Raw genomic sequence first — 21,713 nt, 5'->3', positions numbered from 1 at the left:
GCCTCGAGACTTCCATCCGTTCTCAGAAACTACAAGTAACTAATCTTGAAGCCAAAATCAAGCAAGTAGTCGAAGTGCAAGACAACTATCTTGATTCTATCAAAGAGGAAATCCGCAAAAACCGACAAACACTCAAAGACGCTGATCTATCGAAATTAGAAGCGCGAATTGCTAGCTTCCCTAGAGCGGAGCTGTCACTACTTACCACTGAAATAGCATCTTACAAGTGCCACCTTCAAGCCTTCATGTCACTTGAAGCCTCCGGAACACCTTTTTGCGCAACATGCGGACAACCTGTTTCTGAGTTGCATATCCAAAAAATTTTGAAAGATGCTCAAAACTCAATGTTTCGTCTCATTTCTTTGATCGAAAATTGTTCTGTTCCTTTTTCGCGCTCGGTCCCAGCTCTTTCTACTCTTTCCGAAAAGGCTGATGTCTACATGACTGCCATTGATGACGTCCTCGCACTTTCTAACGCTACCAGTAGAGAAAATGAGCAGAACATCATTTTGCAAAAGCAATTGCAAGAATTGTACTGCGAAACCATTAGACTGGAAAATCAGCTTTTGCAAGGCGAGTCGGCTACATTGAAAAAACTTGAGAACTTGAACCGCGAATTGCATATTGCTCGTTTTCAGAGTGAAAAATACGACATCAGTTTAGCTGATATTTCAAGTAGGATCGAAGTACTGCAAGCTCAGCTTTGCTCTCTCAATAACGAGCTTTCTGGCTGTCGTCAAAAATGCAGCATGCACAAATTTTGGGAAATGGCATTTGATAAACAGAGTCGCGGCACGATCAGTACTATTCGCGCCTTTATGCTTAGCGATGCCATCAGAGACCTCAACATTATCATTCGCGGATATACGGAACAACTCCAAGTGAATGGAAACCAAACGTTGCCAGTCAGTTTGACCTCGGACTTGGAGCTTGAGCAGATTTACTCTAAACGCTCAGGTGGAGAACGCAAGCGAACGGATCTCGCAATATTATTTTCACTGTTCGAATTGATCCGAGCACAATCGCGATATGTTCCAGATTTTTTGATGTTAGATGAAGTATTTGATTCGTTGGATCAAGAAGGAAGAGAAATGGTTGGTCAAGCGCTTACATTTCTAAGTCAACGATTGGAGAAAGTTCTTGTCATTACACACACAGATATCTCCTCTGGTCTGTCCATAGCCGGAGTATGTCACGTAAAAATGATGAAAAATGAACAGGGCGAATCTTTGGGTACGGCCGTAGACATAGTCCAGACTTAAGGTCTAATCCCATAATATAATGCATAATAGTTTTTTGGCCTAGCCATCGCCTCAAATCCACCTCTATTTGAATAGCGTATACGGAGAAATTTTGCAACATGATTTTTTCTTGTAATTAAGCTTTATTGTAATATTAATACATTCCTCCTAGAATGGTATTATTAAAGGTGCATGATTTAATATTTTCGCCGCATACACATACCCTAATAATACCTCCAGTAGCTCAGATGGTAGAGCGGGAGACTGTAGTAGTAGCAGATATCTCTAGGTCACTAGTTCGATTCTGGTCTGGAGGAATTTTTTTTATCGTTTTTTTTAATTTTTAGGTAGGAGTTTAGTAAAGGTTCCAGACGGGGTTAAAGAAAATGCAATTACTGAAAAGGCCAAAGACGGCTATGCTAATAACGCCTCCAGTAGCTCAGATGATAGAGCGGGAGACTGTAGTAGTAGCAGACATCTCTAGGTCACTAGTTCGATTTTTGTCTAGAGGAGTTTTTTTATCGTTTTTTTTTAATTTTTAGGTAGGAGTCTAGTAAAGGTTCCAGACGGAGTTAAAGAAAAGATAAATATTGGAAAGGTCAGAAGTTATGCTAACAATACCTCCAGTAGCTCAGATGGTAGAGCGGGAGACTGTAGTAGTAGCAGATATCTCTAGGTCACTAGTTCGATTCTGGTCTGGAGGAATTTTTTTTATCGTTTTTTTAATTTTTAGGTAGGAGTTTAGTAAAGGTTCCAGACGAAGTCAAAGGTAATCGAAAAGATTAGTGAGGCTAAGAAAAAGAAAGGCGCACAAGTAGCATTAGGGCTAATTCGACATCACAGTATATGTATACCACAGTTAAAAGAAATTCGAAAAATGATTATTAAGGTTATCAAAGAGGAAGAAGCTAGCAAAGAGCTTGAAAAGTGTGAAAAGATTTTAAGTTAGCAAAACAAGAATGGGTAGTTAAAGGTGACATTCAGAGCGGGTTTGTAAAGGTTTATACCGATACGTCAGGTCGCGGATGGGCCAGAACGGTCGAATACAAGCAAGGTAATGTAATCATGAGATGTGAAGGTCTGTTAGAATTAAGTGAAGCATTTTTAACACATTCTTAACTTCTGTCAACTCTCTAATTGCTGAACCACATCCTACTTAGAACTAGATCAGAAGGTAGAAAAGTTGTCGGTCGATGATAATAAAGGAGTAATAGGAGTGCTGAAGAAACAAATTGAAGCGGGAAACAGAAAAGTTGCGAGTCTCAGAATATGTATTCTACAATTAGGTGCAAATCTAGTTGATATCGAGTATGTGAAGAGTGAGCCTGCAGATAAAAATAGCGAAAAATATGACAAGTCATTAGCGCCAAATAGTCATAAAAATTGGAAAGAAAAAGACAAGATAGAATTATTGGAAAAGTCAATAAATGGCATATAAAAGGTGCGGTCCCAAACAAGAATAATTTAGGGTTAATGCAGAAAAACATATGTCTACTAAAAGTCTGAAAAATATCTACTAGGAAACCAATTGAATCCAGAATGGGAAAAGTGTTAATCAAGGATTATGTAATACCTGAAGGTGCTGTTAACACAGGGGAAACAAAGAAAATAATCCTAGAACGAGAAAACCGGTTAATTTTACAAAAATTTGACAACTGGGCGTGCAAGAAGGACCGCGGGTTATTTTTAAAGAACCCGCGCGAAACTTTTAAAATAACGGTCAGTTTTAGTGTTTAATTTGCATCCATTGGTGAAGTCGGTTCTTTCAGTGTTAAAGTTGAGAAACTTTATGAGTGGTTGGGGCTTAGAAGCGTGGGAAATGGTATCAATACCGATAGTGCTATTACTATACGCAAAGCGTAATAGCAGTATACTTAATGACTAGAATATAAGGAGAGAACAAAAAGATCAGAAACCAACAATATTAGAGGAAGTGTTAATACATAGAGAAGCGAGTGAAAACACGGTAACGGAGATAGAGAGGGAAATGAACGAGGGATTGAGGGGACTGGAGAGCAGGGTTACCCAGAAGTTGGACATAGAAAAAACAGATGAAGCATGGATGAAGACTAATCGAAGTAATAAGGGTAGCAAACAAAGAACTAGAAAACAAAATGGGAGATAAGATTGAAAGAGTGAAAGATGAGATGGTTGATTCGCTAGGTATAGCAGAAGGAGTTATAACCAAAGAGTCTCCAGAGCGATTAAAGCAGTATATGGGAGATGGATGCAAAGAAAAACACAGGCAAGAGAACTAGAATTAAAACGCGTAAAAAAAGAATTTTCGAAAGAAGAAACGACGGTGATAATTGTGGCAAAAGCGATGGAAGAAATAAGAGGATATGGGTACGATAAACAAGGTCAGACATGTCCAAGAAGAACAGTAGGTAGACAACCTAGACGCTAAAGGTGTGGTTGAATAGAATCTTGTGTACCAAATTGTATGGATTTGATGAAAGCAAACAAGGAACGAATGGGTGATGAAGAGCCGGTCAAGGTTAGAGCAGTAAAAAAAGGAAGTGGCTCGAGGTGAGGAAGCCATGTTGTAGCCAAAAAAACGCTAAAGAGAAAGACTTCTCAGAAACATTATTTTGGTTATCTAGGAGAAGAAAGAGAGATTCTGACGTTAGAAATGCCAAACTAAAGGGCGCGGGGAAGGAGAGAATGAAGGAGAAAAATGATTTAAATGCATGTATGAGAAAAAGACAAAATAAAGAAAAGCTCTCTGAATCTCTAGGACCTACTACGAATCTCATTGTAAAGACGGGGAGAATCCTACGGAAAGCAGGTGGCCTGAAAAGCGTTGGCAAAGGTCAAGCTGAAGCCCAAAGCTCACTTTTAAATTGGCAAAATGAGGTTGCAATTAAGTTTACATGGGTAAGTCAGTAAAGATATCGAGGTGTGTGAGTGGAGAAGCCTGCAGGTACTGGAGGTTATGAAGAGGTTGTGCTAAGCAAAGACCTAAAAATGAAGGCAGGTTTGAGACGTGAGACCCAGAAGGGATATTTTGGTAAGATTTATTCGAGATCTGGACTGGCAAGTAAAGTTATAACCGCATTGGGCGGTATTATTGACAGTGATCATTGGCGGAGAGATTAAGGCGTGCTGAAGTTGAACCAAGGAGAATTGTGAATTAGAAAAAAATTGTAAAAATAGAGTCATAGCAAGAACAAAGAAAATGGCTGACAAAAGAGAAAGTTTGGGTTCGAATGAAAAAGGGGACGAGACCAGTGAAAGTGAAACAGGTAAGGGGCGGAGCACAGCGAAGGGTAATTGGAAAGGGATCAGAGCGTGGTGAAATGGTTGAGTAACAGCTAGTGTGAAGTGGAAAAGAGAGCTGAAGAATAATATTGAAAAGGACCATGTTGCGTCTGAACTCAGGGATGCGACAAAAAAGACAGTCAAAACCTTTAAAGAATCATTTAATTCATTACTTGTCAACTATAAACATCAAGCAGGAGCAATTTTCAAACATTCAACTACATTGTTCAAGAGACAGTTAAAACCTTTAAATAATCATTTAATTCATTACTCATGAACAGTATACATCAAGAGGCGGCTTTCAAATATCCAATTGTGCCATCAACATGGTGGCATTATCGAGCCTTATTCAAGGAACACGACCGAAATATTGAACCGAGTTCGAAACGGCCAAAATACGTAAATAGACAATTTGGTCCAACACTGATGCCACCATTTGGTTTCCCGGTGGAAATGGAAAAAGACCATATTATCCCACAGTACGTTGGTAGGCAAGTAGCATGGATGAAAAAGTATGTGGAACACCCAGCTAATATAAGAGAAGTACCAAGAGAGGAGAACCAATACTGGCTGGGAAAAGTGTATATTGAGAGGAAATGGAAACCTCTTTTTAAAGAGACAATGCGACTGTTTGGTTTATGTTATGAAGTAGATCAACTAGGAAGACTATGTAGTGTAAAAAAATATGAAAGCCTAAGATGGTCTTGTTTATCGTACACAAGACGATAAGACTAGAGAACCAATCCTAGAGGAAAAGAGTGTCTATTGAGGTGGAATGGAAGCCGCTTTTTAGAGAGACAATGCAACGGTTTGGTTTTTAAAATAGATTCGTTGGGAAGAATAGAATAAAAAAACGTGGAAGCACAAGATGGTCTTATTTATGCTACACAAGAGAATGTGACTAAGGAAACATTAAATGCTAGCAAGAATTAGACTTAGTGACGATGAATGTATTAATAAAAACCAGCCCATAGCGGCAAATAGAAGTGTTCGAATTAACAAGTTCCTTTAATATTTAACGATTCAAAAGTTTTTTTTAAACTACAAAATATTTGGCTACCAAATCAAATTGTCGGAAATGTGGGCTCTGGTCGTACGGTAAGCGGCTCTGATTTGGTCTTGTAGCTCCAAGGAAATCCGGGAGATGTCGACCATGGAAGGATGCGTTGGGTTTGACTGGATCTGGAAAAGCGCGTCGAGTCTGTCACCAATACCCAGCATGTCGACCCTGACGCCCTCCAGAGTTGCGTTGAGTGCCTGAATTCCTTCTCCGAAGTACTGCCTGGACAAAATGGCCGGAGGGTTCAAGCGCAGGGCTGGAAAGTCCAACTGCTGGTCACCGAGCTCGTAAGATTGCGCGATCCGCTGTAGAACCGCTGCCCTCAAGAGGGAGCTTACCTGGCGAGGGCTGAACATTGAGAGGGCCAAGATGGGTATGTCGATCACATCGGAGACGCGCAGGCGACCGCTGATGCTCGTTGTCAGCTCTTCAGAAGAGACCGAAAGTTTTAGAGTTTCTTGCCTTATTTTTATGGAAAGCGGTTGGAGAAATCCACTCGTCAAAAAAAAGGATCTGGTGTCGGTCGCCGAGCCATTGCTTGAGGCGTTGTTGCATGCGGAGTCATTCGACTTGGTCCAGGCGTCGAGCCTGCGCCCGAAGATTCGAGACAGGTCGGCATCCAAGTTCGATCCGTCCGTGACAAGAGGGGTGCCGATCCTGATGTCCGACCCCACGTATTCGTCTCCGGGAGGACCCGAATTGGCCGCGTCGAGCACGCCTTCGGAAAGAATAGCGCACAGCTGCTGGCGAAACGGAAGGAGAGTGCATGTACCGTTCTGAAGCGCGCCCAAGGAAGTTCCTTTCTTGGCGCAAACAATCCAATCCAGCAGGTCAAATTCTTGAGTTCCAAGGTACAAATAAGCCACGTGGCCATCGAAACCACCGGAGGGCTCGTTCAAGTTCAGACTGTCTCCCTCACTTACGTTGGGATACCATTCAGAAACGTGATACACCAAGTAGCACGCCACTTCAACGGGCTCGTGAGATTGAAGGTACACGACCCATCTGAACATCCAGCCTTTTCCTTCGGCCATGTCGCTGCTCTCAGTTGATCCGAAGGGTGAAACGCTGCTGGAATACACACGATTTACCCCTCCTTGGATCACTCGCACCACCAACATCCAATTTTTACTCAAGCAACTCTCCGTACTCGTCGTCACCCACATGGTCAGCACCCATCTGTCCTCCCATCTCACCTGATGCTCGTCGAACTGGAGAGATACCCGACACCCGAAGTGGCCCTTCGGCCTCAGCAGGTGCAGCGTCCGGTTCAGTTCTTCTATCCTCTCGTCCAAACGCAACTCTCGCTCCATTGCGCGCTCCATCTCCTTCGAAATCGCCTCCAGCCTCGTCAGAGACTGCGACACCTGCTTCGCCAAGTCATCCACGTCCAAGAACAAGTGCCCACCCTGCTGCAAGGAACAGCTCAGCGAATAGTAACCTAGAACGGATCTGGCATCCAAACTGAAAAATTTCCAGCATTTCTCCTCCCACGCACCCGATTGCAACCTCATCACCGGAATTCGCAAATGCAGCCTCGTAGGCGTGCACAAAGCCAGGCGAGGCGGTACTTATTAAAAAAAAAAAAAAAAAAAATAGTCAGTTATTTTATTTCCATTTAATATTTTTTTTTTTCCCCTCCTGCCGCAAACACGACGCACCCTCTATAAACTCCCACCTCGTGATCCAAACCGATCCCTGGGACAAATACAATATGCATTTCTGCGGTCGTAACGCGCGTCAGTCATACTGCTCGTAGCTGTTCAAACATCAACTGGACCTACCTCTCTCACGACCGCCTCCGAGACGGGCATTTTGATGTCGAAACACCTCGTCCTCAGATACGAATCGCTCTCAGACAAAAAAACCAACTTCCCCTTTGACCCAACACACAACAACGCGTCGAAGCCGCCCTCACAAGTCTCCGTGCACTCCAGCCGAACGGCCTGAATGCACACGACGGCTTCGTCCTGCAGAACGCAAGTCAGACCCGTTCAAAGCCTCAGCGCAAAAGGTGCCACGACGTACCTCCAACGCGGCCAGATCAAAAGTTCGACAATCGGCCTTTTTTTTTTTCGTAGCCAGGCAAAAATCGACGAATCCCTTTCGGTCGCCGCGAATTAAGACGTGCGCCCTCTTGGCCGCCGCGTCCGGCCCAAACAGAGCGAGGTATATCGCGCTGTTGAGCGCGTAATAGTTCGGAAAAAGGAGCGCCTTGTCGCGGCTCCAAAGGGCGCATTCTGTGCACGGTATAAAAAAAAAACAACTAACGGTCACTATTTTCTAAAAAAAAAAATAAATAAATTAACGGTCGCGATTCGCTCGAAAAGGCGTGCGTACCGACCACGACCGGAGAGGGGGACAGGGTCGGCTTGTCCTTGAAGAATGAGCGCTTGTACGTGTTTCTGGACCTCGAATACAGATGGACCGCGCCAGAATTGGACGTAGTGCATAGATATCCTATCGTGCAGGGGACGACCGCCTCGATTCCAGGCTAAAAAAAATAAAAAAAATTTAGCTCCATCTGGAAATTCCGATGGAAGCAACATTACCAAGGGGGGCGCGTTCTTGGCTTTCGCGCCAACACGTACGAGCTTGAACAGTGGATATGACGCGACGATTTGCATTTCCGGAGCTGAGCGCGCATTTTCGTTCGCGTCCGTCTTTTCTTCAGATCCCTCATTTCTGCGACCTGCGTTTTTCGACAGGCCGAAATCCATTTCGACGTAGGACCTCTTCCTGTGCTCAGACGTCGGAGAATTGATAGCGGACAGCTCCAGGGGTGCGCTCCACACTTGAGAATCATGGGTGACCGCTAAGACGGTTCCACCGCACGCTGAATCTGGATGCCCGACAAACGAGACAGAGCGTATCCTTGATCGGTACAGGAAGGTGACCTTCCGTACAAAAGAGACGTCAATGTGCTGCCCCGGCAGTGCACTCATCTAACAACGATCAAATCTCGGCGCAGATGCAAAAAAAAAAAAAAAAAAAAAAAGCACGCCCAAAGAAGGGAACGTCGCACCCGTTCAAATTCTTCGTACCATCGGATGCTCCGACAAATCTGGGACAAACGCGTGCAGGTGCCTCGGCTGTGTCGTGGACAACAAAACGGCGTGGTTCGCGCTGTGCGCAAATGTGGCCGTGAGAATGGACTCTGAGCCAACGAGGGCGCCTCTGGGTAACTCAATAGACGAGATCAACTCCATGTCCTCTCTTTCGCGGACTCTGAATCGCAAACGGGAGCTCCGAAATCTAAAGAAAAAAAATCTCTTTTAATCACTTCCGTCCAAGCCGCGCGATTCACAGACGGAGACGCTCTGAAACGACGGCGGAACGCAGAGAAGTCGGAGCTCTCTCTTCTGAAAGAAGCGAGACCGGATGAGCGCCGCGGAATTTTTGGGACGTATGGAAAAAAAAATCTTAAGACCTTTTTTTGGCAACAGTCGCAAAATTTCTACGATGGAACAACACGCAGAGACAAGCTCAACCAACACGGTGCCCGTACGAATGTATCTTTTCAATCTTGCGTTGTGATGCGCTGCCACGTTCTTACTGAGCCTTTCAGAGTGATAGGGTCGGCAAAAACTCGAGGTACGCTACGCGCCCGTAAATCTTGCGTGGTATGTGTGGTCTCTGACGCACAGGACTCTTTATTAGGTGGGACCATCCGCTTCGTCCTTATTTGACAAGGGTCTCCCAAGTGTTTGGCGTACGTGTCAGCTTCTTTTTTTTTTTTTTTTCGGTGCAAAGGAAAAAAATAACACTCTCCAGTTTTCGACTCTGCTGGGGGGCGTCGTTGGGTGCGCAAGGTCTCTGGCTTGGGCGAGAAAGGAGCTCGCTGAGCGGAGCGGGCTCCCAATAATCGAACTTCGACGCGAGCAACTCAGAATTCGCAAGAGCGCCTGCGCCGAGACCGCGGCAATGGCTGCGAGATTCGGGGTCGCGGCGGGCGTATTCACGAGCATAGAGCTAGCGCTGTCTCATTGGCGGGGCACGTGGGACGCCTGGAACCCGCTTCTGGCTGGACCCTTGACAGGAATTATTTGTGTCGTACCATTAGGCAAGTTGTGTTTTTGTGCGTAAACGGTAACACAGCGCGTCCGAAGTGCCTAACCTTGAGTCCGCAGCGGGCATGAAGGGACTTCGCTTTGGCATTTTCCTCGGTGGAATGTTGGCCATACCGGTGGCGAGCGCGAAGACGATGCTTCGTCTGTACGTCTCCGACGACGAATTGATGCCGTCCGCCACACCTCCCCCAGAACTAGAGATATTTACCGGAGAGCTAGAACTCCAGCCAAAACTGGAAAAGTGACGGCGCGCCGCCGCCCGCCCTTCACGCTCCTCGAAAAAAACTTTTTTTTTTTTCTCAAAGAGTCAAGAGTTTGTACCCGTGTGGTAATTCCTGTAAGATGAGGGCGTCATCCCCGTGCGGATGCCGACCGGCCTGTCGAGCCCAGCATGTCTGATATATTTTGCAGTTAAAAGGCCCCAGCGTCAGTAGACAGTTTTTTTTGTTTTCTAAGATGTTGAATATGTACAGCATTCGGTCTTCTCCCCCACACACGAGGTATTGACCACTGGGGTCGAGCGTGAAGCTAAACCTCGAACAGCAGTTGGGATAGGACCATTCCTTCACGAATTTTTGCATTCGCACGTCCCACTGACGAATGGTTCCACTCAGGTCGCTGGACATCAGGTAGTCGCACCCGGCCAGCCATTTCATGCAACAAATCGAAGAATGGTGACCCATGACTGAGCTGTCCGAACACAAATTTCTGCACCTCGAATCCCAACACCGGATACCTCCGTTTCGCATTCCTATCCATAACTGACTTTCGTTGTACCGATGGGGCAAAACCGCCTGCACGTCGCTCGGGGTACGCACGTGGCCTTTGAACGCCAAAGGCATCCCTAGACCATACACGCTGCAGCTCCTCGTTGCTCCCACGACTATAGACGAGCTGTGGGGAATCGGCTCGTGGCACCATATGGACCTCTTTCCGACAGGAATCGACTGGTATCGCAACTGATTCCTCCTCGTATCGTACAGCCGCACGCCGCCAACGCCACAAACAAGAGACCCAATACACGAAACGGAAACCAGGTTTTCTTTGAGAAAGTGAATCCCTGTCACCCTTCCCGCGTTAGACCAAGAGGTGCTGTACTTCAGCGACCCAAATTTGCCGTTCATCTTATACACAAAAATAGAGCCTTCCACCGTTCCAACCGCAAACAGGCGCTTGGACTCCAGATATCTCATGTAAGTGGATTCGAGCACCTCAACGACCCCGCCCAAATCAATGTCGAGCACCCCGGGCAATCTGTCGCCGGCGTGCCTGGCGCACAGCAAATAATCCTTTATTTGGCTCCTCTCCCTCCTCCTAACGCCCAATTCCAATTCAAACAAATGCCTCAAAAAATGGCCCCTGCCCTTTTTCTTCTTCTCCTCGCATGCTCCTCGGTCCTCTCTAAAAACCTTTTTCTTCCGAGTCGCGTACCCTTCGTATTCAAACGTCCCCGGCGCAGGAATCTTGAAATACCGGTTGTACTCCTCGTTGTAGTAATAGCCGCCAATTGACATCCGAAATGCGCCGCAGAAAACCCATCTCCCATTAAATCAAAAAAAAAAAACACACTTTCTCTCCACATGGCAGCCGACAGAGCCCTTCAGCTCCTCTCCTCTGCCGAAGACTGCTTCGCGCAACTCAAACACGAAGAAGCCGTCCAACTCTATCTGGAAGCGCTGTCTCTAGACCCAAATAACACGTCCACCTTGGACTCCTTCTCAGAAGCGCTCCTTCAACTCAATGACTACCAGGGCGCGCGCCAAATATCCAGCTTTCACCTCCACCACACACTCACCCCAATACCCCCCCCCTCCCTCCTTAACTCCCCCCCCCTTCTCACCTCATTCTCAAAAGCATCCAATTAAATCCCGAACACGGATTCGTCAAATACATGAACCTCGGACAACTCCTGTCCGGCACTGACGCCGTGAAGGCCTATCAGAAAGGCACACAACTCATCGAACGGCAAATCCAACTAACTCACAACGTACGTTCGAACCTTACACAAAAAAAAGAAAAATCCTGTTCACGTACACAAAACTGACTCCTTCCCTTCATTCAGCAAAAAGAACTGTCCGACCTCAAACGGCAACTGGTCTCCGGACTAACTTCAATCGCGGAAATCTACATGACGGACCTCTGGTACGCGCACCCAACCCGCCCCCCTCTCTCCCCGCACTCTCGCTCACGCCTCCCCCACACACAGCTTCGAGCCAGACGCCGAACAACTCTGCGAACTCTGGACCTCTAAAGCCCTAAACGTCGACCCCAACAACTGGGAAGCCCTCCAAACGTACGGATCACTCTGCATCTCCAAACAACGCAAACAAGACGCCCTCGACGCTCTGAAAAAATGCTACCAACTCATCGAGCAGCTCGACTCCAACGACGCCCACTGGCCAAGTCGCGAGGCACAAACCAGTCTGGGTAAACTCCTCATCGAAGTCGAAGACCATCAAACGGCCTCCCGCGTGTTTGAGGTACTCATAGAAGAATACGAATCTGACCCAGAAATGTGGTATCTAGCCGGATACTGCTACATGCATTTTGACCTCGACTCGGCCTCCAGATGCCTCGAGGCCGCAAAATCACTCCTGAGCACAGACGCAGACCCAGATTCGTACCAATCAGTCACCGCTCTCTTGGAAGAAGTCAACCAAAAACGCGCCAACAAGTAGCCCGCGACAACTCCCCGCAAAATTGTAAAATTTTCACTAAAATCGTACCGAAAAACACAATTCTAAAAAAACTCGCAGACGAATCCCATCACCTGCTACCCATCTCGCTCTCTTGCTCTTCATCACCTTCAGACATAAAATCATAAATGGAAGGAGGAATCACCTGCATCTGAACGCTGGGCGCGCACTGAATCATTCGTAGGTTTTTCCGCACCGAAGTCAACACGTTGTCTAAATAATTCCGCGTATTCAAATTCTCGCTCTCGATTCCAGTCGTCTGCAACTTGTAATCTGGTGCGTAATGAGCGTAATAGTCATTCTCCGGCAGCTCAAACGGCAGCTCGACGTCCAGTAACACACCCGTCTCATTCGCCCAACAGCGAGCCACATTCCGAATTGTGTAACCTCCTCCACCCACAACAAGCATAGGCAAGTTGTAACTCGCCACATATCGCAAACACTCCGCATGTCCCGCCAAACTCAAGTTAAAATTTCCAATTCGGTCACCACGAAGCGAATCGGCCCCACATTGAATAACGACCGCAGAAGGCGCGTAAATCTCCATCACGTCGCTAATCACGGGCTTGAAAATGCCCAAATAACTCTTATCATCAATTCCGTCTCGAAGCGGCACGTTCACGGAATAATACTTCCCACTTTTATGTCCAACCTCCTGAAGACTGCCAGTCCCGGGAAAAAATCCCTGGGCGTACTTGTGAAACGAAACGGTCATGACTCGATCCGTGTGATAAAACGCGTCCTGCACTCCATCGCCATGGTGAATGTCAATGTCCACGTAAAGCACTCTAGGATGATACCTCAGCAGCTCGATAATTCCTAAAACAATATCATTTACATAACAAAACCCAGACCCCTCAGACTTCCGAGCGTGATGCAGACCACCAGACCAATTAATGGACACGTCGTTCTGTCTCTGATTCAAACGCCACGCGCCCTCGATAGAACCTCCCGTATACAGCTGACAAAACTCATACACCGACTTGAATGGCGGACAGTCGCCATGGATCGAAAACTCCGCAAACTGATCGCTGTTCACCTCCGGCGTCACCCTTTCAAAAGCGGGCGTTAGTAAAACACGAAAAAAAAATACACGCCAAGCACAAAAAAATATGTACGTGCTCGCACAAACCTCCATTTGCGCGGTCTACGAATCACCCCAACTCGGCCAGTAACAGCACGCAACCTACTTTTTCAAATAGTCCAGGTAATCCTTGGTGTGAAACTGTAAGAAATCCTCGTCCGTCGCCATGCGCGGCTTGTAAACATCCATCTTGGGAAGAAGCCCATAATTGAGAATCAGAGAATGCGTCAACGCAAGGCGATGGGGCTTCATGGGATGATTAGGCCCATAGTGAAAGTTCGCCACGTCATGGCTATAGTAATAGCAGACATGTCGCTTGCTCCCGCTAAATAAGGCACATGACATAAGCACGAACGTAAAAAAAATGTTCCAATGCTAATTTTTTTTTCTACTTTGGTTGACAAGCTAAATCTTCGTATCATTATTGCATGTGCCTCGCACAACAACCACCCTCGCAACATGTCAGCTTGAAAAAAGAGAAAAAAATCTGTATATGTATGCAAATACGTTACAAGCGTACTGGCTATACACACGCCTACATGTATTATATACGGGCAACGCCCTGTTTACCGCTCCTCGCGCACTCAACGTGGGCTCTCAGTGATTCAAAACCGCCAATTTTTTACAGGCGGACATGCTCGGGCTCTTGGTCTGTCGTCAATGGCCTTGTGTACGGAAAAAAGCGCAACGCATTTTCGTTGGGCTGTCGAACTGAACTTCGATTGTCTGAGAGAGTGTCAGTCTCGTAGCCGAAACCCTTGCCCACAAAATGGAGAAAATTTAGAATTAGGGGATTCTTTCTTGTCCTCTACAGTTTTGCTCGATTGTTTGTCTGGAGAAGGAGCAGATTCTTTTTTACCCGTCACTTGCACCAAGAAATTGCGAGAAGGCTCGAATCGGCCACTCACACAGTAACCAGGTCCAGAAAAAACGGTCGGACCTCTGCTTTCTTCCTCGTCGTCGCCATCCGCAATTTCCAATTCGTGGAGGTCTTCGGCTTTGTACTCCCATTTCTGCGGTGCAGGTCTCGCCAGATCTGGACTAACATATCCATCTGGCGGTTCAAAGTCTACCACAATGTCAGCCTCAATGATACTAATAGCTCCGTGAGACGTGGGCCTCACCTCAATCACCTCCAAATAAAAGTCTTGTTCGTTGTACCGAAAGTAAATAACTTCGCCAACGGTGAGCGCGGCGTAGACACGCAGTTCCTTTTCTAACACCGCTCGAGGATTCGAAATTTCGTGCAGAAATTCGATGGTTTTAGGTTTGAATTTGACAAACTCGCCTCGAGGAATTTCTGTGAGCCTAATCACCACCAAAGAACCATCAACTAAACCCATATTATCCATCATCTGATTTTTTTTTAAAATGTGAGCACAAAGGCCATCTGTCATTGCGCAACGACCACACTCAAACGTACGCCATCCGGAATGTAAATACGCCCTTCTTCGGCAACCCATTCAATAGGCCCACAGTGTAACCTGACATCGTTGGCTTCGCTTCGAATCTCGAATGTCAGCGGGTAGCTGGCCTCAATTTTTGCTTAGAAAACTATCGATGAGGATATGACTCGAATGGGGCCGTAGCGAATAAGCGACATGGCGATGAAGATACGTACCAACCCTTTCGAGCACAGAAGGGGGTAAAATAACTGTTGAGCAGTACGCAATTCGAGGGGAGTCAGAAACAGACACAAATAATGAACTCTAATATCGGCAGTGAACACCTGATACCTACCCTTATTTCCATAGTACATTTGGGGGCGAATGTGCCTCATTCGAGCAGCCCGAAGGGCGCACTCGAAGTTATAGTAAGTATAGATACTACTACCGATCTACATGACAGACGTGCGCATATATTCAAAACAAAACGTCAGTATATCCCATACGCTGATCATTCAGAAGAGCTGTCCCAAAAACATGTACCATGATCTGCGACAGACGAGCTATAAGAAAGATATAGAGTTAAAATTGCGCGTTTCAGTTTCTCGAGTTTACGTGAAGACCCTCTGCAAGAAGCACAATAGCTCTTATTTTTATCGAACAATAACTCGGAGTGGGAGAAATAAGTACCAAAAGTATTTGGTTTCGTAAGGTCTAAAAATAGGATTGTGGACAATATTGTGTTTTTTCATGTATGAAAAAACATGAACGTCACTTCGCTTGATTCGATTGTGTGATTCAAAATCTTTTTTACCTAGATGATTCCTTGCTATTTTCTACAGTTTTCCAAGTCGCGTTCACGCCTTGCCATCGCGAACCACATTTCCCGCCTAACCACGGCTAAAAAAGCGAACTGCCTGCAGTTGAAGCTATGTAGAGCCTTTTCTACGCCTTTGTATATGAAGGCATGGACATTCCATCCCCATTGCGACCAAGAGGTGATGTCATCAAAAGTTGATACTGCGGACCCATCTACACTGGATGAGGCGGCAAATGACAGTCTAGAACAAGTGCCTTCAGGTCACAAAGGTTCTTTTTATTGCTTAAAATTAAGCGAGCAAGTCCCCGTGCCTATGACACTCGAAGCCTATAACAGACACTTCGGTGTGAAGGAATTCGCAGAACTCGAGGTACCGAACGGGTCTCAAGCATATCACCATCATAGCTACCGTGAAACAGCTGAAAAAGATGGGTTGTTGTTACACAAAATCCAAGATGATCGTTGCGTAGACACAAAAACTTTGACACCTGACAACGCAGCGCCGCAAGAGCCACTTGACCCGACGGCTTTTCCGCGGATCCCGAAGTCGCACATACTGGTAAAAGTCATCGCGAGCAGTATAAACGCGCTAGATCTGAGAATGCAACAGGGATATGGCCGTCAATTTTTCTCAAGGCTTCGAGAAAATGATGGCCCCATCGTCCCAGGCCGCGACTTCTCTGGAGTGGTTGTCGGGTGCGGTGAAAATGTCTTGGAGTATAAGGTAGGTGACCTTGTGATGGGCGCATCTTGGCCGTGGAGCCAAAATGGCTGCTGGGCAGAATATGTAGTGGTTTCTGAATTTCACGTTGTAAAAAAGCCTGAATCGTTGAGTCATGTTGAAGCATCTGCTTTGGCATTTTCTGGGATCACGGCATGGCACGCAATTTTTTCTTTTGCGAAGCAGAATAAAGGCAGAGAGTCCCAATTGATCGATTGCCTCTCTGGAAGCAACGGGTCTAGTGACGCGCCTCAACTGAAGAGCGATCAGGAGGTTTCTGACACGATTTGTTCGCTGATTTGTTCTGCCGAACAAAAAAAAAAAAAATTAGCGTTTGTGCATGGAGCTGCAGGAGCAGTTGGAACGATAGCCGTTCAATTGCTGAAGGCTTTGGGCTATTGCGTATTAGGGAGCGGGAAAGCGGCGCACAAAAGGTATTTGGAAGAGGAGCTAAAGGTGGACTTGTTTATAGACCTTGATGGCGCGACTGACCAAAAGAGCCATCTACCTCAAGAACCAGAGGCCATTTACGCCAAGAGCGCTCTAAGCTTTCCTGAATCCTGTTTCGATTTTGTTTTGGATTGCATTGGCGGCGCCGAAACGTCAGAACTCGAGGCGTTCGAAAATTTGGCCGTGACTTGGCTGAAGAAGGGTGGCGAATTCGTAACGACTAACGGACGAGCGATCAGCCACTTCGATAACGCGTTCGAAAAATGGAGCCAGCAATCGCCTGTCGAATCAATCTGTCATTTGCTCGGTCAGACCTTACCAAAGAAAAATCCATCTGACTTCTCGAATGTCCAGGGAGGCGGCCAGTCATCCCTGCTCTGCTTTTTGTCCAGCGTTGGCTCTAGCGCGGTAAGCTACATTCAAAGGAAATACGCTGTGGAATCGATGTACGAAGTGGGGTATCAGTGGGCTTATTTTTATCCAGACGCCAGCGCGCTCAGAGCTCTGACTTCTCTCGCGGCGGCAAGGGCGATCTTTCAGCCGGTTTCGGAGGTGACCGAATTCGCGGAGGTGGGTCGCATGGTTCGCAGATTGCTTAAAAAAAATGTTGACAGGCCACCTGGAAAAGTGGTCATCTTTTTTTCATAAAAAAAATTTTTTTTTTTTGATAAAATCGCGTAGAGTCATTTTAGTTTTTCTTTTGAACGGACTGATCGGCCGTTTCATGCAAAGGGATAGGGATTCGCCCATAAACTTTGTATGCTTCCCATCCTTCCAGATCAAAAGCGTGAGAACGGAAGATGCCATTGGGTGTCGAGCCTGATATTTGCCGAAGCCTAGAGGGGAGACATGCGGACACCCCCCTCTTAAATGAATATTTAGCTATCAATCGGCGACTTCTTCTCTCGGAATAACCTTGCTCAAGTCAAGCTGCCTGCCTGTGACCAGCGTGTAGAGTCTCATGACATCGTCTATGACCGTTTCGAAGTGCGGTGTGGCGTCGTAACTCTTCGAAATGAACACTTGATCTTTTTCGCTGTCGTTGATCGGTTCGTACAAATCCAGCACGCTGTACCAGATTTTCATAATGGGTCCGAGCAGCTTGACAGCGAAATCTATTTCGCTCTTCGGATTAGATGTCTCGACCGTCGTCGATATAATGGCGATGTACTTGCCCACAGAAGCGACGTGGTGCGCATGGGAAATCACGTTGATATAAATGTCTGACTTTCGATTAACTTGCTTTTGGGGAATGATGATCTGAGCGCTGTCGGCATCTCCTGTGTCGGGAATGGGATGGTCCAAAATACAAATCGCGCGAACTATTTGTTTTTTTTTCTGGACTTTGTCTGGAAAATACGACGGATCGGCGATGACTTTCTTGCACCGAGCGGTTTCTCCGCCTGACTTCACACCCGCCACGCGTCCATTTTCGTCTAAAACGAGACCGTCGAACGGCTTAGAAAGCATGTACGTCCCGCCATAAATGGACGCCAGGCGAGCAAACGCCTGCGGAAGGTCCCCCAGCCCATATGCCGGGTACAAATAGGGCGACCGTCCCTTGAATGCGCAAACCGCGTGGGAAAGAGAATCCGCGTAGAGCTTGACACGCTCCACGAATTCCAGCGCCGGCTCGTCCAAATACGAATCGTCGAGGTACAGCGCCATGGCATGTCCAACAAAATCGATGGTCGACTTGTCCAACTTGTGCGACGTCAAAAGCTGCTTGGCCGTCAACTTCTTCAAGTCCTTCCCATTAAACGTCTTCGGATTGGACGGATCGTAATTCACGCAGTATAACAAAAAATCCTTGAAACGGTACTTTTCGAAAAAACCCATCAGGCTCGACGACAGCGCCTCCGTCTCCGTCGCGGGCACCTTGTGTATCTTCTTCTTCTCATATACAAAACTTCCATCCACGCTCTTAAATTCAAGATAACACGTCACGTTGCAGTGCAGCAAGATGGAAACCATTTTTCCTGCAAAAAAATTAAGTACAACATTTTTTTCGCCAAAAAAAAAAACATAGACCGCGTACCCTTGGTCATAATGAACTTTGGAACCAAATCGATGTTCCAATCGCGAGACCTGCCGTACTTCTCCAGATCCTCACACTTCCCCTCTCCAAACTGACTGAACGCCTGCTCCAAATTCAAAGATGCGCACGCGCCGCCGTAGTAGTCGTTTCTGTCTGAAAAGTACAAGATGAATCAGAGCTAGAAGGAGGCGCGAGGCACTCTGCGAACGACTTACCCTACGCTGTCCGCCATCAAAAAGCAAAACCCTCAAACCGTGCATCGTAAAAAAAACCGACCAAGTGCGACATTTCCCCACCAAAAACTGTCATACCCATGTGAAGCACATTCATCTTGTCTACCGACAACAGACCGCTAAGGATGCACTCGGTTAACCCCGTCCCCAAGATAACACAGTCGTAAGAATCCTCCATTTTAAAAGAAATGACCAAAAAGACCTGTTGCTTTTTGCAAATTATTTTTTTTTTTCACGCCCAGGTCGCACCCAACACACTCTTCGCGCCGACTGGCACGTAACATATACACGCGCATATCCCCCTCTCCCGTGCGCCCCTAAAATCGTATACGCGCGCACGCAAGCGCATTTTTTTTCAGAAAAAATAGCCAGACACTGAGACGGATTTCGAACATTTTCCTTGCGGCACTGTTCACGGAATATGTCCTTTTTTTCTTCGGCACTCGCAAAACTCCGAACCGCAACGAACCGAACTGGAAAGTGGCGGCAAGTGACCGGCGAAAGTCGAAAGCACGCCAGCAACACCAACAACCCCCTTCTTGCACCAAGAGACCATCTCGATTTCTATTCAAGAAATTGGCAACACATCAGAACTTGCTCCTCTAACAACCTGTGGAATGCGCTCAAGCCAGCCGGTCAAAAACAACGTGTCGCGAAATGCGAAATTCAGACTCCTCTTGTCGAAAAGTCCATTCCATCTGAAACCTGTGCAGACAAGATCCCAAAAGAAAAAACTAAACAAAAAAAAAAAGTGTACCGCAAATCTGCAAACGTAAAAAAAAAGACCAAATCTGCAAACGCCAAAAAAAAGACCAAATCTGCAAACGCCAAAAAGACCAAATTTGCGAATGTCGAGAAAAAGGCAAAATTTGCGAACGTCAAGAAACTACCTGGCGTATTCTGCGAAGACAAACTGTCCCTCCGCCAAATGGTTGCGGACGCTTCAGCTATTCAAGCGGTTCCAAAAACCATCCACGAAAACATCGTAGAACGCCAGATTAGCTTTAAAAGAGCCATACTGAGAAAATCTAACTACAAATGTCCAGAACAATCCACTACGTCAATCGAAAGCTCTATACAAAAAATCCAAGAAGAAATACAATACATCGATGAGCTGTATTCCAGTAACGAACAAAAACCAACACTAGACAAAATCAAGCATTTTCACGTTCAAAAACTAGTCAAAAAAAACCTGCTGATTCCCACAATCCAAATTCAAGGCCTTTGTTCAGAACTGCTGCCCATGATTCAACGGGCGGGCGTATGTCCGAACTCTCCTGGAGATCCGGACCAAATCAAGAGAGCTGAAATTATTGCCAAACAACTCAACGTCCCATTCTATGCTCACATCAATCAGGCCAAAGATTGCCGCTTCATCCTCATTGTGGGCGCACAAATACTGTCTCTTCAGTACCAATGCCAATCTCGCCGTACTCGAGCTCCCGTCCACGCAGACTTCCTCTCCGCGTCGATGCAATTTCGCAAATTCAGCTTCAACTTCAAATCGCCCATCATGAGAGCAGTCAAAGTGTCTGAAAAGACACCTTCAGAAACCGCGGTCCTCGACGCAACCGGCGGACTGGGCGTCGACGCCTTCTTCATGGCCTCCGCCGGATTCCGTGTAAAGATCCTTGAGCGACACCCGTTGGTATACACACTTTTGTTCGACGCCTTCCAACTAGCAAAACAAGTCCCTGATGTTTCCGATACTCTCGACAGAATCAGCATACACCACGCAGACTCCATCCAATACCTATCCAACCTGCTTCCAGAGAATGCACCGCACGTCACATACCTAGACCCAATGTACCCTCTTCGCTCCAAAATGACCGCCTCCCCCAAAAAAAATATCTATTTAGCGCGAGCACTCACGCCAACCACGGAAGACGAAACGAAAACACTCCTAGAAACTGCCGTCCATCACTCGACATCAAAAGTTGTCCTAAAAAGACCTTATTACACACCAGTATCTCCAGGTGTGCTTACCTACTACAAGTCAAAGTCCACTCGATTCGAAGTCTTCACCAAAAGCTCTTACAAACTATGAACTCCAAACTGTGCACGCCACGACGTCATGTAAATTCAGTAACTGCCATGTCTCTTCGTCAATAAAAAAAAAAAAAAAAAAATCTTATAGACCCTTGTGGAAAAAATATCATTCTCATCAGAACCCATGCTCTCGGACCTAGTAGTTTCTTACAACCACCACCTATCCTATTCTCTAGCTGTATTGCTATATACTGGAGGAATCGTCGGATACCTTAAAAAAGGCTCTACCGCCTCTCTGCTCGCCGGCGCTATCCTTGGGTCCGCATACATGTATTCAGGGTACCTCACCTCTTTCGTATCTTCCACGGCTGCAGTAAGCCTCTGTTCTGACTTCCTGCCTCCATCACTCAACCATGCCCAGATACTTAACCAAATCAGGCGAGTACAAAGCGGGCAGCCAAGTCGCTCTGTTGGCCTCCGCCGTACTCACTGCTTCTATGCTGAATCGATACATAAAGTCATCTAAAAGACTCCCACTCGTCCTCTCCGCCATAGGTACCAACCCTATTCTCCTCCTACTCTGAGCGACACCATACTCTCTCTTACTAACCTCGACCAATCTTGACAAATGTGCCAATTCTTACACAAGGCATAGGCTCCACCGT

At 46.5% G+C, this 21,713-nt stretch overlaps 6 protein-coding genes, 1 long non-coding RNA gene and 2 other non-coding genes across 10 annotated transcripts; 5 read left to right on the top strand and 4 right to left on the bottom strand.

Annotated features, from left to right (window-relative positions):
* The first annotated feature begins 1,474 nt into the window (after window positions 1-1,474).
* Trnay-gua (transfer RNA tyrosine (anticodon GUA)) lies at window positions 1,475-1,558 on the top strand. The gene is given in 2 exon segments: window positions 1,475-1,511; window positions 1,523-1,558. It is a non-coding gene; the product is annotated as a tRNA-Tyr (tRNA).
* A 303-nt stretch (window positions 1,559-1,861) lies between these two features.
* Window positions 1,862-1,945, top strand: Trnay-gua (transfer RNA tyrosine (anticodon GUA)). Its single transcript is given in 2 exon segments — window positions 1,862-1,898; window positions 1,910-1,945. It is a non-coding gene; the product is annotated as a tRNA-Tyr (tRNA).
* A 3,613-nt stretch (window positions 1,946-5,558) lies between these two features.
* LOC126326554 (uncharacterized) lies at window positions 5,559-7,257 on the bottom strand. The gene is made up of 2 exons (XM_049995709.1): window positions 7,224-7,257; window positions 5,559-7,132 (listed from the first exon to the last, which is right to left on the bottom strand). The coding sequence occupies exon 2, from the start codon at window positions 7,074-7,076 to the stop codon at window positions 5,559-5,561; it is 1,518 nt and encodes a 505-aa protein (XP_049851666.1). The 5' UTR covers window positions 7,077-7,132; window positions 7,224-7,257.
* A 1,770-nt stretch (window positions 7,258-9,027) lies between these two features.
* LOC126326583 (uncharacterized) lies at window positions 9,028-9,624 on the top strand. 2 transcript variants are annotated; one of them, XR_007560763.1, is made up of 4 exons: window positions 9,028-9,066; window positions 9,131-9,156; window positions 9,223-9,274; window positions 9,337-9,624. It is a non-coding gene; the product is annotated as an uncharacterized LOC126326583 (long non-coding RNA). The 2 variants fall into 2 exon arrangements; XR_007560762.1 differs by having other exon boundaries at window positions 9,037-9,156.
* Window positions 9,625-11,478: 1,854 nt separating this feature from the next.
* LOC126326536 (uncharacterized) lies at window positions 11,479-13,418 on the top strand. The gene is made up of 3 exons (XM_049995684.1): window positions 11,479-11,619; window positions 11,695-11,774; window positions 11,839-13,418. The coding sequence occupies exons 1-3, from the start codon at window positions 11,524-11,526 to the stop codon at window positions 12,308-12,310; spliced, it is 648 nt and encodes a 215-aa protein (XP_049851641.1). The 5' UTR covers window positions 11,479-11,523; the 3' UTR covers window positions 12,311-13,418.
* LOC126326535 (histone deacetylase B-like) lies at window positions 12,399-13,771 on the bottom strand. The gene is made up of 2 exons (XM_049995683.1): window positions 13,519-13,771; window positions 12,399-13,380 (listed from the first exon to the last, which is right to left on the bottom strand). The coding sequence occupies exons 1-2, from the start codon at window positions 13,755-13,757 to the stop codon at window positions 12,399-12,401; spliced, it is 1,221 nt and encodes a 406-aa protein (XP_049851640.1). The 5' UTR covers window positions 13,758-13,771.
* A 161-nt stretch (window positions 13,772-13,932) lies between these two features.
* Window positions 13,933-15,472, bottom strand: LOC126326534 (uncharacterized). The gene is made up of 5 exons (XM_049995682.1): window positions 15,341-15,472; window positions 15,153-15,249; window positions 15,034-15,066; window positions 14,836-14,957; window positions 13,933-14,767 (listed from the first exon to the last, which is right to left on the bottom strand). The coding sequence occupies exons 1-5, from the start codon at window positions 15,341-15,343 to the stop codon at window positions 14,150-14,152; spliced, it is 873 nt and encodes a 290-aa protein (XP_049851639.1). The 5' UTR covers window positions 15,344-15,472; the 3' UTR covers window positions 13,933-14,149.
* Window positions 15,473-15,597: 125 nt separating this feature from the next.
* Window positions 15,598-17,455, top strand: LOC126326563 (uncharacterized). Its single transcript, XM_049995719.1, has one exon. The coding sequence runs from the start codon at window positions 15,616-15,618 to the stop codon at window positions 17,434-17,436; it is 1,821 nt and encodes a 606-aa protein (XP_049851676.1). The 5' UTR covers window positions 15,598-15,615; the 3' UTR covers window positions 17,437-17,455.
* LOC126326566 (uncharacterized) lies at window positions 17,443-21,144 on the bottom strand. The gene is made up of 4 exons (XM_049995724.1): window positions 21,024-21,144; window positions 19,138-20,892; window positions 18,827-18,979; window positions 17,443-18,767 (listed from the first exon to the last, which is right to left on the bottom strand). The coding sequence occupies exons 2-4, from the start codon at window positions 19,235-19,237 to the stop codon at window positions 17,674-17,676; spliced, it is 1,347 nt and encodes a 448-aa protein (XP_049851681.1). The 5' UTR covers window positions 19,238-20,892; window positions 21,024-21,144; the 3' UTR covers window positions 17,443-17,673.
* Between the last annotated feature and the right edge of the window lie 569 nt (window positions 21,145-21,713).

This window comes from Schistocerca gregaria, unplaced genomic scaffold (assembly GCF_023897955.1).
Source record: "Schistocerca gregaria isolate iqSchGreg1 unplaced genomic scaffold, iqSchGreg1.2 ptg000994l, whole genome shotgun sequence".
In the NCBI taxonomy this organism is placed as follows: Eukaryota; Metazoa; Arthropoda; class Insecta; order Orthoptera; family Acrididae; genus Schistocerca; species Schistocerca gregaria.
Note: the sequence above shows the minus strand (reverse complement) of the source record. Positions and strands in the feature narration are given on the sequence as shown.

Excerpts from the sequence above, each read along its gene's own strand:
- LOC126326554 (XM_049995709.1), bottom strand. The coding sequence starts at position 7,076 with ATGAGGTTGCAATCGGGTGCGTGGGAGGAGAAATGCTGGAAATTTTTC.
- LOC126326536 (XM_049995684.1), top strand. The coding sequence starts at position 11,524 with ATGAACCTCGGACAACTCCTGTCCGGCACTGACGCCGTGAAGGCCTAT. Across the intron at positions 11,620-11,694 it reads AAATCCAACTAACTCACAAC|CAAAAAGAACTGTCCGACCT; the intron begins GTACGTTCGAAC and ends CCCTTCATTCAG. Across the intron at positions 11,775-11,838 it reads ATCTACATGACGGACCTCTG|CTTCGAGCCAGACGCCGAAC; the intron begins GTACGCGCACCC and ends CCCCACACACAG.
- LOC126326535 (XM_049995683.1), bottom strand. The coding sequence starts at position 13,757 with ATGTCATGTGCCTTATTTAGCGGGAGCAAGCGACATGTCTGCTATTAC. Across the intron at positions 13,381-13,518 it reads TACCTGGACTATTTGAAAAA|GGTGACGCCGGAGGTGAACA; the intron begins GTAGGTTGCGTG and ends CGCTTTTGAAAG.
- LOC126326534 (XM_049995682.1), bottom strand. Across the intron at positions 14,958-15,033 it reads TTCTGTGCTCGAAAGGGTTG|CAAAAATTGAGGCCAGCTAC; the intron begins GTACGTATCTTC and ends TAGTTTTCTAAG. Across the intron at positions 14,768-14,835 it reads GTATTTACATTCCGGATGGC|ATGATGGATAATATGGGTTT; the intron begins GTACGTTTGAGT and ends AAAAAAAATCAG.
- LOC126326563 (XM_049995719.1), top strand. The coding sequence starts at position 15,616 with ATGATTCCTTGCTATTTTCTACAGTTTTCCAAGTCGCGTTCACGCCTT.
- LOC126326566 (XM_049995724.1), bottom strand. The coding sequence starts at position 19,237 with ATGGAGGATTCTTACGACTGTGTTATCTTGGGGACGGGGTTAACCGAG. Across the intron at positions 18,980-19,137 it reads GATGAATGTGCTTCACATGG|ACAGAAACGACTACTACGGC; the intron begins GTATGACAGTTT and ends TGTACTTTTCAG. Across the intron at positions 18,768-18,826 it reads AAAGTTCATTATGACCAAGG|GAAAAATGGTTTCCATCTTG; the intron begins GTACGCGGTCTA and ends ATTTTTTTGCAG.